General features: G+C 44.5%; 1 protein-coding gene across 1 annotated transcript in view; it reads left to right on the top strand.

The window, feature by feature from the left end:
* Positions 1-15,590, top strand: part of CNGB3 (cyclic nucleotide gated channel subunit beta 3) — a 65,797-nt gene that overhangs the window by 16,949 nt on the left and 33,258 nt on the right. The window contains exon 3 of the mRNA XM_077932874.1: positions 2,486-2,597. Within this exon, the coding sequence (XP_077789000.1) occupies positions 2,486-2,597 (112 nt within the window). The remainder of the gene's footprint in view (positions 1-2,485; positions 2,598-15,590) is intronic.

A 15,590-nucleotide genomic window follows, 5' to 3' on the forward strand; every position in this document is an offset into this window, starting at 1 on the left:
GGCTTGAATTCCTAAACAGAAGTATGTGTAATTTTGAGATATATGAACAAATTACTATACCTTCTAGATTTATTTATTTTTATTTATTTATTTTAAAAAATATATATTGCTATAGTTATATCCTGTCTTTTTTCCAAGGGACCCAAGGAACATTTTTTGCTTCACAACCCACCTATGAAGCAGGCTAGGCTGTGACATAATAGACTTGGAAAAGAGGAGCTTCATACATGGACCATTTTCCACCTCAAAATCTGGCACACTACTCACTGTACCACACACCTTCATAGGAGCCCATAGGAATTATTCTAAGAACTTTGCCACAAACAAAGCATATTGTACCCAAACTGGCACACACATAAGTGACCTTGACTAGCACCCAAGCGCCTCTTAAGCTGTAATCCTCCACCCATTTTTCCAGAAATGATTAAGAGCTTAATGGGACTTCCTTCCGAGCAAAGGGTGCATTGGATTATGTGGTTCTGACAGTTTCCTTGAGTTTGAGGAGGGGTTTCTCAGGCTGCAATGCGAATAATTGTGGGAAGTGCTGAGAAGCCTGTCATATACTCCTTTAGATATCATTCAATCACTGGAATTCAAGGTTGTAGACTAATATTGACTTGTTACTTATGGACATACAGCATGGACTAAGTTTTTCCCCCAAGTGTTTTTTGTTTCAAACAACTATTTTGACTTGGCAACCAAACTCTTTAGGTGTGAATAATAGCAATGGTCATCAAGGCTTTTTGACTAACAGTGACAAACTCATGGCACTTATTAAGACTATGTCTGCTTTAGGCAAAGTATCACAATGATATCATAATGACGATGGTTTCATACCATATATATTTTTAAGATTAAAGTTAAAATACGAATGAAAATTAATTATAGAAATTAATCATCTCAAGATAGCTAAATGTCATCTTAAAGGACACTTTCTCCATGACTCATTTACACACACCCTCAAATTTGCATTTCATACCTATATTAACAACTGTGTTGTTTAAGGCTGCTCTACATGCTTTTTGTGGAAACACAAATCCAAGAAAAGCAATGAAATGCAACAGCAATTATTAGTGTGACAATAATCATATCTTATAAACGTCACTCTGTCAGTATGACTAAGTCATGATATACCTGTGGGTGATATTCTCAATTTCACCATCTCCTATGAACATTCATTTGAAAAGCTGGGAGGGGGGGGGACCTCTCCAGGCTCTTTGAGCCCACGATTTCCAATCTTATCTCTCCAATCTTTTAAACTAAAACTATTTGAAAATTCAAAAGTTCCAGAACTAGCCCAACACCAGGTTTCTTGGAGAAATGCCATTTCATTTTCTTAGGAAAAAAATAAAGTGAATAATAAATACATCAGAATGAGTCCAAGTTTTTAATAAAAATAAGAGTTGATGCAGTTGATGGGCCACATCCTATTGGTTTTCCAGTTATGCCTGTAATCAAAGTAGCTAGAATGTTTAATTAGGACCAAATATATGCCAAGGTCAAATTCCTAGTCAGTCATCAGCTTCACTGAGTGACCATAGCTGCTTATGCACCACACATTTAAAGTACATGACTTCTTCTGAAGAATCCTAGGAACTGAAGTTATCCCCCAGAGCTGCCATTCTCAGCACCCTTAACAGATTGTGATTAGGTGGCCTTCTAAATCTGAAGCCAACTTTTAGGCCCCTGCTCACTATCTTGCTTGCTCTCCACCTTCTGGTCACTCATTATCTTTAAACCTGGCTTGGGATTTGGTTGTCTTTCAAATAGAGGGTTCCTTCCAACAGACCACTGCCCTCTACAGTCAAACCTCCATTTACGTAACCCTCTGGTTATGTAAACTTCGGGGTGCGCACACGGCAAACCTGGAAGTATTTTACCGGGTTTCGCCATGCGCACATGCACAGAAGTGGTCCTCAGGTTGCGGAAACCTCGGGATCCGACCGGACCTCCAGAACGGATCCCGTCCGCGACCAGAGGTATCACTGTATTAGCATTCTAGCCTAGCTTAATAAATGCTAAGATATAAGCTCAAAACCTCTACACTCATTGTGCTTTCACAAAGAGCAAATTGCAGCTACTTCACTACATCTATAAATTGTATTTCTGGAAAACAGATAGAATCTACCATCAGGTATACCACGATCAGTAATGGAATGCTACTTTCCCCTTTTTTTACTGGATCTCTGCCACTTTCCAATCTGACAGTCTTCTTCCAAGGGCCTGACCTGGAACAGGTCTGCTAGCATCCAGCTCCTCTCTGGTGTACCTCCTTTGATTCCTCAGTACCTGTACAGTCCCAGCTATGATATTTCCTGTCACTTTCCTATCATTCCCTTGTTGGAGTACCTACTTTGTTTCACCTGCCTGGTACTCAATTTCTGGCCTTGCTTCAACCTGTGTGCCAACAACCACCATAAGCTTTTCTGACATCAGCTTTCTGTAATAAATGCCTTAATGGTTATTATCAACCACCTGTTTTTAGATGCAGCAGGGCCTCCAGAAAAAGAACCCGATCCCCCTCCAGCTGACAAGCCTGCTGAGGCAACACAACAGGAAGAGGCACAGCTGGCCAAGGAGAAAGAAGAGACAGCCACGTGAGTAACAGTCCTAAGAAACTGGTAGTTGTCATTCATAATAAATCACTGGCACTAACAATATGCAAAGATGTGAGGATCAGGCCATGCAGCTTCACAAACAAGGATTCACTAGAACTGATTCCCAAAAGAAATGACAACAGGTGCTAAAAGTTCTGGAGATAATGGATAGATTTTAACCCTATACTTATTTTTGTGGGAGCGTGCCATTAAAAAAAGGAAGTGTCACAAGATCACTGTTGCTTTAGTCATTTGAGAAAGAGGTTGTCCATGAACTATGTGATTAATTCTTGCAGAAATGAGGGTCTTGCTGCTTTGGCTCCTCTTGTTTCCCAGTGAATGCATCGCCGGAGCCAGACTGCAGTGAAACCCGTTCTGCTTTGCAAAAACTAGGGGACTGGTTGGGTCCTTTGCAAGCCCAGCACTACCATTAGGTCTTTGTCTTGCCATGTGATCAACCTGTGCCACATGGTGGGCATTCTACATTGAGAAGTTTATAATATATCTGTACAGTCACAGAAACAGAGACAAAATACACAACCCACGACTAGTTTTTCACCAGATTCATTGGTTCATCTTGGGCAGTGCAATGAAGATGTCATAAGCAGTAAGCACAGTCATTTCCATCTACAGCAGGGATGGGGAACCTGTGGCCCTCCAGATGTTTTGGGACAACAATTCCCATCATCCCTGCCCATTGGTCATGGTGAGGATGATGGGAGTCCAACAACATCCAGTGAGCCACAGGTTCCCCATCCCTGACCTACAACATTCTTTGTCCGGTAAAAGTGCCTTTCTGTAATATTTATGGGGTTGTATCCAGCTTTTATGGGACGCGGGTGGCGCTGTGGGTAAAAGCCTCAGCGCCTAGGGCTTGCTGATCGAAAGGTCGGCGGTTCGAATCCCTGCGGCGGGGTGCGCTCCCGCTGCTCGGTCCCAGCGCCTGCCAACCTAGCAGTTCGAAAGCACCCCCGGGTGCAAGTAGATAAATAGGGACCGCTTACCAGCGGGAAGGTAAACGGCGTTCCGTGTGCTGCGCTGGCTCGCCAGATGCAGCTTTGTCACGCTGGCCACGTGACCCGGAAGTGTCTCTGGACAGCGCTGGCCCCCGGCCTCTTGAGTGAGATGGGCGCACAACCCCAGAGTCTGTCAAGACTGGCCCGTATGGGCAGGGGTACCTTTACCTTTACCTTTTTATCCAGCTTTTACAAAGAATGTAGAGGGCAGGTTTCTAACCCAAGGTGACTTGCAATCTTAAGACAGACAAATGGGAAACCAAGAGAGGAAGGGGAGGGAGAATACTATTCTGCCTAGGTCCTTCTTGTGGGTTTCCCATAGGCATCTGAGTGGCCACTGTGAAAACAGAATGATGGAATAGATGAATGTTTAGTCTGATCTAGCAGGATTCTCCCTTATTCTCTTATAATGGTGTCTACCTGAGAGGAGGCGGAACTGAGTTCTGGAATACTGTGTCCAATTCTGGGCACCACAATTTAAGAAGGATGTTGAGCAGCTGGAATGTGTGCAGAGAAGGGTGACCAAGATGATCAAGGGCCTTACTAAGCCTTACAAGGAGTGCTTGAAGGAGCTGGGTATGTTTAGCCTGGAAAAGAGGAGACATGATAGCCACCTTCAAATATCTTAAAGGCTGTGTAATGGCCTGGGACTTGGAACCAGAGGAGTCTCAGTCTGCACCCGATGATGCCTCAGGCATCATCTGAACCAAGTCTGGGGCTTGATCCTGAAGAATCCCAGTCTGCACAGGTTCCCCTGCAACAAACACCAGCTGGGCCGAGTTAGGGGCCTGAGCCTGCCCTGGCTCCAGATGCAAGGATTACCTTGTTGCCTTCAGCTGGGCCATCACTTATAGCTGCTCCACTACCGGTTGGGTCAGGGGAGGCTGAGGCGGCCTCTGGGTCTAGTAACCCACCAACGTCTCCCGAGCTGCAGAGACTAAGGTCTGAGAGGAGGAGAGACCTGAGTACTCGCAGGAGAAGTGCTCACCTTTGGGCGAAACAGGGAGGTGAGTTGCCGGGGGATCAGGACCGGCCATTACCCCCGACAAAGATAAAAGCCTGACGGACCCTGCCCCAGGTTGCGGGAGCAACATTGCTGTATGCCAGATCCTGTACCTGTCCTTGCCTGGTTTCCTGCCTCATATCCTTCCTTGGCCCTGTTAGACTGACTCCTAGCGGAACCTCCGGATTCTGGACCGTGTTTCAAGGGTTACCCCCAGGCCCAACACAGGCTGTCACATGGAAGAAGGAGCATGCTTGTTTTTTCCTGCTCTGGAGGGTAGGACTCAAAGCAGTGGCTTCAAGTTACAAGAAAGGAGATTCCGACTAAAGATTTGGGGGGGAAACTTTCTGACAGTAAGAGCTGTTCGGCCGTGGAACAGACTCCTATGAGAGGTGGTGGACTCTCCTTCCTTGGAGGTATTTAAACAGATGTCCATCTGTCATGGATGCTTCAGCTGAGATTCCTGCATTGCAGGGGTTGGACTAGATGACCCTTGGGTCCCTTCCAACTCTGATTCTATGAGTTCTGGCTGCAGGGGGGGGGAGCCCTGGTTGTACTCTATGCCAGTTATATGTACCTAGGCTTAGTTATAAAAGATGGGCTTGGACCAGGGAGTTGCTTCATTTATATCCCACCTCTTTGCCTGACATGATAGCTGGCCTCCAAGGTGGCTGTCAGTAAGCAAGAATACACAGTGCTGGTTTTTGTTTTTTAAGTCACTGGCAAATGAATGGAAGTTTGAGAGCGGATGGGTGGGTGATTTGAAAAGTCCGGTCTCCAGGTCTCAGATGCTGTTGCTGCTGCTCCTCCTGCCACAAATCCAACAGCTACCCAAATGTGTTTTGGTTCCTTGCTCGCCATTCATAATGCATCACTTTCCAGAAGGTCCATTATGGAGAGATTTGCTCTTTTTTCATTTTCTAGTGTATCACCTCTGGATGGAGAAGCCAATTTGTTATCCTGTCAAATGGCTCACTTAGCTTCTGACAGACAGGGTGCCCACCCCAGAATATTCCTCACAGTCCATTAGCAAGAGAAATTACCCATTTTGGGGGGCTTTCCATCTCAGTACTTTCTCATGTTTAAATATACAAAATACATTGTGATTGATATTAGCAATGGTCGACAAGCATAGCCCCCGTTTGTCTGGCCACATCTAACTGTCATGTCTAAAAGCAGTGGGCATATATGAATGGCTGATGATGTTGAATAACTGAATGATGATTGAGCAGCAGAAATCCTTTAATGCCAGCTTCCTAATGATTTGAATCAGGATTCACTTTGAGACTCGCCTGTCTATTAGTATGTTGTTCCTCATCTCTGCTTCTTCCTCTAATAACAGTGCAATGGCTAGTCCGATTAATAGCTTTGCAGGACAGTAATAATTTTGTCCTTGGCATCCTGTGTGTGATGAGATGAGGGTGTCATATATGGAATCTCTTCAGAGTAGGAACAGTAAGAGCAGCATATCTATATACGTATACAGGAATGTGAATCCTTAATAACAGGGGATCAAGAAAAATATAACCATCTCTATTGTAACGGTTTTCAAGATTACTCTGAGGTTACACAAACCTGAACTGTAAACTGAATTACAATCCTATATTGGGCACGTTCACTGACAAATGTATAAACTTTGGGAAAATAAATAAATAAGTGAAATGCACGTAAACATGGTGTAGAATTCCATCATTGGTGGGCAAGGAAACCCCTGTCATTTTGCTTGTTTCCTGGCTTCAGGGGAAAAAACCCTTCACTTATTAATAATTTAATTTGATGATTCATTCACTTTTCCTGAGATTAATTCATACTAGCACATAAGGAATAGAAAAATACTATACAAGCAAGCAAACATCGATAGATTCCAATGTTAAGCTACAAAACTCAGAGCTGACATTCTCATTTAACGACAATTGGTGTAGACTTATTGATTGTGGCCATCTGTGCAATGGGCCTTCTGCTACTTTATCTGTATGTTGTAAATATCTGAAAGGAAACGGCAAGAGAACTCAGATTTACAACTCAGAGTATTGTTTTCTCTTTAATGCATGCAGAAAGTAGACCACAGAAGTGTTGTGGAGCAGAAATGCGGTTGGTTCTTTATTGGAAATAAATAATATTGTAAACCCAAATCCCCTTGTTGGGAAGATAGAGGAAGATGTTTGCAGACATCTATATTTATTTGGAATGTCCCCTTTATAGTATCTTTATACCTTATTATTGTTATTGTATTTATATCCTGTTCTTCCTCAAAGAAGTTCAGAGGGGCACACAGAACCCATTTTACCCTCCCAATAACCCTGTGAGGCAGGTTAGGTTGAGAGAGGCTGAGTCTTGAGGTCACCCAGAAAACGTATAGATGCATACAGGAAACTCACAATTGATCAGCTATGTAAGTGGATGGTAGAAACATGAAAACACGAGAAGCTGCATGGTATTACGGCAGCTAGACTGGTGACTGGGAGCGGCTGCCGAGACCATATAACACCAGTCTTGAAAGACCTACATTGGCTCCCAGTATGTTTCCGAGCACAATTCAAAGTGTTGGTGCTGACCTTTAAAGCCCTAAACGGCCTCAGTCCAGTATATCTGAAGGAGCTTCTCCACCCCCATCGTTCTACCTGGACACTGAGGTCCAGCACCAAGGGCCTTCTGGCAGTTCCCTCACTGCGAGAAGCCAAGTTACAGGGAACCAGGCAGAGGGCCTTCTCGGTAGTGGCGCCCTCCCACCAGATGTCAAAGAGAACAACAACTGCCAGACTTTTAGAAGACATCTGAAGGCAGCCCTGTTTAGGGAAGCTTTTAATGTTTGATGTATTACAGTATTTTAATATTTTTTTGGAAGCCGCCCAGAGTGGCTGGGGAAGCCAGCAATGGATCCAAACTACAAGAAAGAAGATTCCACCTAAACATTAGGAAGAACTTCCTGACAGTAAGAGCTGTTCGACAGTGGAATTTGCTGCCAAGGAGTGTGGTGGAGTCTCCGTCTTTGGAGGTCTTTAAGCAGAGGCTTGACAACCATATGGCAGGAGTGCTCTGATGGTGTTTCCTGCTTGGCAGGGGGTTGGACTCGATGGCCCTTGTGGTCTCTTCCAACTCTATGATTCTATGATTCTATGATTCTAAGATGGGCGGGGTATAAATAATAAATTATTATTATTATTATTATTATTATTATTATTATTATTATTATTATTGAGACAGACTATTGGCCCATTTAGCCCACTGCTGTCTACACTGACTGGCAGCAGCTCTCAAACAGGGGTTATTCCCATCCCTACCTGGAGATGTCAGGTGTTGAACTTGGGACCGTTTGCATGCAAAGCAGAGTCCTCACTACAGAGCGACAAACCCTCCCCGCCCCAGCAATGAAGCACATAAATAGCCTATTAAAATAAGTTCCTTGTCTTTGCTACACATGTAGATTTTGCACAGTGAATATAGGGGGGAAAGTCAGACAGAGACCTGTGAGGCTCAGTCTGACCTTTGTTTCTTGTCTAGCGACGCTTCCACATCAGGCATTTTGTGTGGAATTACTGTGCCTCATTCATTCCTTTTCTGTGGGGCATCCATACGTCGCTGTCATCTAACCATTGTCCTCCTGTATTTCCCCTGTGTTTCTTCTGTCTTTTCTCAGGCTGCAGAAAGTCTGACCTTTTCCCTCTCTCTTTTTAGAAGAACAGAGGGTTGCTACAATCTCTGCCTGTGTTGACAGCCATGCTGCTGCTCTTCCATCTTTCTAAAATGTCAGGATTTCATGGGCAGTTCGGCACACTTTTTTCAGCAAATGTAAAATGCCAGCCTCCCCCCGCCCCTAGCACACAAACACACTGAATCCAGATTTACCTACTTCAGGATAAATCCCTTTAAGTCAGAGCAACTAAAACCTGTTGGCAGCAACCTATTTGTGATATCTGAATGACTCGCTTAACCCTTATCTGGGAGCACCCTTTATGGGCAACTCCATTTGCAGTTTACAGCACAGAAGCAATGATACATAGCCCTAGGAGCTGCCTGTGTGTATATCATAGCTGTCAACTGTCCTTTATTTGGCGGGAAAGTCCCTTATCCCAGCGCTGTGTCCAGCTGCTGTCCCTTATTGATGATGTCCCTTAAATTTCCCAGGTTTCAAAGGAAGCAGCTCCTCTCCCTCCCTCCCTCCCTGCCGGCCATGGAGGAGGGAGGCTCCAACTGTGTTGCTTGGCTGTGTTGCTCACCCAATAAGGAGTCTAAGAACGACTGGGGGGGTGGAGCTTGCATGCCTTGTGCTGATCAAATCAGCTGCGTTGCCTGGGGACTCGCCTTTGCTCAGCGCTTCCCAGCAAAGAGGTGATGGTGGTTTTCCTTGCTGCATCCCCTTTGCCGGGTTGCTGCGCTGTGGGAACCACTGCTTGAGGCTTCGTTTGGCTTTTTTTTGGCTGGGTTTTCTGCCTTTGGCTCGGAGGGGCTCAGAAGTTGAACATACCTGTGTTCAGAAAATCCCTTATTTTGGCTGCTAAGCCCTTATTTTTGAGGCTGCTGGTCCCTTAATTTCAAATCTGTAAATTGACAGCTATGGTGTATATATGTGTGAGAGGTGTGGACCGTGGAGCTCACAGGCAACTTGCAGACCATAATACATGGCCTGTTGGTGAGCAGCACCCTGCTCACACCCTCCAAGGGTCCCCCTTTTCCAGGAACAGTTCTGGATTTACAGAAGCTGTCCCGGTTTCTGATTTGATCCCAGAATGCCCTGCTTTTCCTTAGGACATCCCTATTTCCATTTGAGATATGTTGGAGGGTATGGTAGGATGTCCCTGTTTTCATTGGAGGGTATGGAGTTATGCAACCCTGAGCCAAGGAGATAAGTAACTATACAACCTTTAGAAGACATCTGAAGGTCGCCCTGTATAGGGACTTTTAAAAAAAGTTTAATGTTTTATCATGCTTTTATATATGTTGGTAGCTGCCCAAAGTGGCTGGGGCAACCCAGTCAGATGGGTGGCGTGTTGTTGTTGTTGTTATTTAGACGCCCCTAGTGTCATTGGAGACCATGCCCAGTTGGTGGTCTAACTACTTTAGCGAACAACGCTGAAGGCAAATACATCATAGATAAGGAACAAGTTATTTTGGGATGGGAGCCATTAGTCCTTTGCTGTCCACTATCGAAACATGCTGAAATCAGAGTGGAAGGAGGAGATAGCTTTTGAATCTGTTTCAAAGTATACAAAGGATGGGAGAGGGAGAAAGTCACCACATCAGTGAGGTAATTTAAAAATCCACCTGCGGGATTAGCTAGAGCGATGGCATAGCCAGCTATTACCTCAGTAAGGAAGGGGTTGAACAGCCTACACAGGCTGACCATATGTCCTGACTTATTCAATCACAGAGGAATTATATAGCATAAATGGAACAGGCATAAAAACTTTACATGCCTCATTACTTCTCTTTTTCAGCTGTGTACTGTCTCATATTAACACAGCCTTTGGCCCGAGAGCTTTTAAATTCCACAATCGGTGGACATTTTTATTTTTTGGTAATGTTCATTTCTTCATGGAAAAAAATAATAATTGTCTTTACGGAGTTACACCCTTAACGAGATAGAGGATTTCAGATTCTGCACCCCACACAGATTTTCTGTATATCTGAGCCAAAATTAATATCGCCCACACAAGCCAAATTTCCTAGTGAAGAGGTGAGAGAATTTGGGGGCAGTCTTGAAAATTTTAAACCTTTAGTATTGCACGGTTTTTCATATTACAGGAATCAGGGTTGTTGGATGCTTTTTTATTTCCCTTTTTCAAAAAAAACACCAAAAACATTTCAGGTCATCACATTTTTAAAATACATAGGACACAGATGAAATTATAATAACAACCAACTCTTTTCAGCCCAGAACCCTACAATTTGGTTTAAGATTTTCTGCCTGGAAGCTGCCGTTATCTCTCTTTGAATTATTAGGACCTTCCAAGCATGTGAAGCAATAAGCTGGCTCTACTAATTATTCCTGAAAGGCTCATTAAAGGTGTTTCAGACTGAACAAGGTTAATCATCCATTAATAGAAAAACCATGTGACATAGCTCCTCTGGATTTCTGTTAAATAAAAGTTTAATTGATTGGGTATATGTTCTTCACACTTTCTCATACCTTGTTCATGTCACAAAACTAGTAATTAAAATAAAATATTATTCAGAGTTTAATTGGATACCTGAGCTGGAGAACTGTATGCATTGCATAGCCATGGAGTTGTTTTCATTCCTTAGCTCTATAATGAAGATTAAAGGATTCTCAACCTGTTGTGACAGCCTAACTAAGACAACTAGGAAGGAAATTTCCATGACAAACCTTTAGCTGTAGCAGAAGAAATATCTGGCTGAATACATGCATTCAGCGGACTTGAACTATGGCTAAAAGCTGGCAGAGTCCATTCAATAGTCTTGTAGCACCTTAAAGACTATCACACTTAATTTATTTGTGGCATATGCTTTCATAGTCCAAAGTCCACTTTGTCTGGTGTGTGAAGCAATTGATCATCATCATCATCATCATCATCATCATATTTTAGTATTTGTACCCTGCTCATCTGACTGGGTTTCCCAAGTCACTCTGGGCAGCTCCAGAGAATATTCAAAAAACACGATAAAAGTTCAAACATTAAAAACTTCCCTAAACAGGGCTGCTTTCAGATGTCTTCTAAAAGTCAGATAGTTGTTTATTTCCTTAATGGGAGGGTGTTCCACAAGGTGGGCGCCACCACCGAGAAGGCCATCTACCTGTTTCCCTGTAACCTCACTTCTCACAATGAGGGAACCACCAGACGGCCCTAGGAGCTGGACCTCAGCGTCTGGGCAGAACCATGGGGGTGGATAGTAAAAAGGTAAAGGTACCCCTGCCCGTACGGGCCAGTCTTGACAGACTCTAGGGTTGTGCGCCCATCTCACTCAAGAGGCCGGGGGCCAGCGCTGTCCGGAGACACTTCCGCGTCACGTGGCCAGCGTGACATCGCTGCTCTGGCGAGCCAGAGCCACACACGGAAACACCATTTACCTTCCCGCTAGTAAGCGGTCCCTATCTATCTACTTGCACCCAGGGGTGCTTTCGAACTGCTAGGTTGGCAGGCGCTGGGACCGAGCAACGGGAGCGCACCCCGCCGCAGGGATTTGAACCGCCGACCTTTCGATCGGCAAGCCCTAGGCGCTGAGGCTTTTACCCACAGCGCCACCCGCCACCCGTGGATAGTAAATAGGTATAAATTCCAAAAGGTAAGCAGAGAGGTGGGTTCTCCCCCCTAGCCTCCAAAAAGCAGGTCAAAGAGGTAAACAATGGAACTGATAGCAGATGTGCTGCATTTCTGTGCAATTACTACAAGATTAAATCAAATCATATACATCCTTCACTTTACTCCACTCAGGCACGCAAGAAGCCTCAGAGTTGGGGGGTCACATTAAGCCCCCATGCCTGATCAACTGTGTCTTGGTTTCATGGTAACCCATGTCCAGTTCTATTACTTCTTATGTGCTATGTAGTAAATAGCAGTATTGGCTTAATGACAGTTTTGATCAAGAAAACAGTGTGGAAGAAAGGGTTTGCTTCTCTGTAGATATTAATGGTACATGCATCTGATGAAAGGGGCTATGATGCTACCTTATACCACAATCAGTTTGTTCAGATTTAAAGCGCTGCTGTTTGGGGCAACTGACCAAGTCTGAGGAATGTATGACTCCCTGATACTATATTTGGATAATGCTCGTATCCTGCCTGTACTTCTCTTCACAAGGCACCAGGTGCTCAGACCTGGAACTCTAGCCGTGGAACCCAGTCATCTTGTTCTACTTGTTCAGCTTGCTAGTGAAGGGACCGCCTAACCTCATCTCTGCTACTCTGTGGCATAACCACCACAGAGGAATGAGAGGTGGTAGTGCTGCTGTTAGCATAGCAGGGATCAGCTGACACAAGGGGCTGATAGGCTTCCACCTGGTTCTATGAAACTGCTGACTTGGTCTGGCACCTTTGCTCATCCAACCACCAGCCTAGTCTCTAACCTCTTTGAGTTAATGGATGGTCTGTGATCAGAGCTTGAAGGATGTAGCCCACCAGCAACTTCATAAACCTTCTGGGTTTCCCACCAACCTGTTTGCCAAAAAGAGGGGAGCAAGACAACCATAATACGTGGCTGATGCGCCGCATTCATCTTGGTGGTCACGAGTTGTACAGACCTCTATTAGGAGACTCCTATTGATTTAGACAATGGCTTGGAAATAATGTGAAGACCTAAATGGTGATGTATAGTCTGCTTTAGCATGCCTGCAATCTACTTACACTCAAGAGTATCTATGATGTTGTTTAGGCTCATAATCGGAGCTACTAAACCAGCAATTAATTATGCTATTAATCACTGTGCTTACATTAATTATAGCTCAGAGGAATTGCCTGGTAAAATGAAAGTCACATCCATCTAAATTCAGCCTACCTGCTGGAGCATGAAACAAGTTTCAAGATACCGTATTTATTTTGTGATGCTTCAAAAAGAGAGAGAGAAGGAAAGGAAAAATGAACATGCTACCACCACTTTCTGGGCCTATATTCAAACAAAGTATAGGCATGTTCACACACATGCTCTAAATGTGCATGGGGGCAGTGGCGGAGGAAGAGGAGTGTGGGGGAGAGTGCACCACACCCGGCAGCGCGATCCCAGTGGGGTGCCATCGTGGGTGCCCCCCACCCCTGCTGGGTGCCACACCCCCACAGGCAGCGCGCCACACCCCTCTGTGCAACCAACGACCCTGATAAAGTGGGGTCCCTGGTTGTGCAGAGAAGTCTACTCATGTTTCAGTGAACATAAGTAGAAGTCCCCTGAATATCTTTCCCATGTAATGTAGGAAAGATCAGAGACTCTACACAAGAAGACCTTGGGGCTGGGGCTTGCATGTGTGCCCTTTTCATCACCCACACTTTGAGCATTCAGGCAAATTCCTGAACACACCTTTTGTCTCACTACCATCTGGATCCAACCTAGTGCAAATACTTCCGGCCTTATTGCACAAGCATGCAGAGAGTACTCACATTGGTTCTATGATGTAGCTCAAGGTGGCATTCACAGTGTCCCCAGATAGTATTACATGCAGGCACTGCCCACAGCCATATTTGATACAGTTTCTATATCCTGTGTCTCCATTTAGAACCGTGTTCTGGAACCCATTAATTTGTTCTCCAAAGTACTCCCCTCTTCCTACTTTGAAAAGTTTGTTCACACTCTGGTTCAACCTGCAAACTCAGACTGTTCAAAGTTGAAGTCTTGCAGCAGAAACCTGGATTCGCCACTACATAATTAAAAGAAACTTCTAATACATCTGCTTTTGGATTGTCTACTTCAGTGGATATAGTAAGACATGGTGCCTGACATGTGTAGGAAAGATGCACAATGCTTAGCCTCCTTTATAATCACTAACAGGGACTTCCCCAAAGACTTCTGTAATCAAGCAGAGATATAAGGGATCAGGCTGTGCTTAAGCTGTTCCTGGACCTAAGTCATCAAAAGCCTTGTAAATTAATACAAGAACATTGGAAACTGGCCCAGCAGTGTAAACATGCATTTCCAAGTTTTGTTCACGAGCTGCTCCCCACGCAAGGTGCACATCATTTTGCTTAGTGCCAGAAGATGCTAACACATGCATCTGATTAGGAGATGACAAAAGAAGGGAGGGATAGGCAATGGAAAGACACAGAAGTGCGAGAATAGAGGTCAGTAACCCAATAAGCATGGGATGATGTAACTATACACATGTATAGAATAACATTATCCTCATCCTTCCCCGGCCTGGCCGAGACTAAGAAACCTTTTCTGCCAAATAGTGACAGAGTTTATGTTATGAACTGCACGCCCGAGCTAAAACTGGTTGAGCCCAGAAATCTCACGTTTCTTTTGGAAGGATTATGGATTAGAGGAAAAATATTACACAAATGGATGTTATTGGGATACACTCATCCTGATCTATGACTCATTAAGAAGGCCCTTTGGCATTCAATATTGGATAGCCTCAATTTATTACAAATCAGCAATCACAACAGAAAATATTATGTTTGTTTACACTTGAACAACAGCCAGAAAATCTATCATGATATACTGCCTAAACGAGAATACGATTCCTTCACTTTGAGAAAAGGCAGGGGGAAGTGGACACACCATTTTAGACTCGCAGTTCTCAAAATGTGAGTCAGGAGGGGCTGCTCTTACTAAGCCTGCTGGTCCCCAACTGTGTTTTCGGAGCCCATTAGTGTGATTTGAGGGACCAAGAGAGTGATTATTCGAATAAATGAAGGTGCTTAGAAACATGCGAATTCAAAACAAAATTTAAATTTGCCGAATGTCATATTGCAAGGCAACACATTTATTTGGAAGTGAAATCAGCATTGCCAGCTCTTGAAATAAAAAATTCTGGTACATGGCTGGGGTCAGGTATTTGGTCTCTAGAGCAAGTCTAGGAGGGAGTGGATCCAAAAGGGAGAGCTTACCATTTTAGGTGTTAAAGGTGTAAAGGTAAAGGGACCCCTGACCATTAGGTCCAGTCGTGGCCGACTCTGGGGTCGCAGCGCTCATCTCACTTTATTGGCCGAGGGAGCCGGCGTACAGCTTCAGGGTCATGTGGCCAGCATGACTAAGCCGCTTCTGGTGAACCAGAGCAGCACACGGAAACGCCGTTTACCTTCTCACCAGAGTGGTACCTATTTATCTATTTGCACTTCAACGTGCTTTCGAACTGCTAGGTTGGCAGGAGCAGGGACCGAGCAATGGGAGCTCACCCCGTTGCGGGGATTCGAACCGCAGGCCTCCTGACCGGCAAGTCCTAGGCTCTGTGGTTTAACCCACAGCGCCACCTTCGTCCCTATTTTAGGTGTTACTTCTCCTATAATGTACTAGGGAAATGCTGAAGGGATGAAATAGGTAGGGATGGCTTTTCTCCTTGTTTTCTCAGCAGCAGGCCTGGAAGCAAACA

This window comes from Podarcis muralis, chromosome 8, assembly GCF_964188315.1.
Source record: "Podarcis muralis chromosome 8, rPodMur119.hap1.1, whole genome shotgun sequence".
Classification (NCBI taxonomy): domain Eukaryota; kingdom Metazoa; phylum Chordata; class Lepidosauria; order Squamata; family Lacertidae; genus Podarcis; species Podarcis muralis.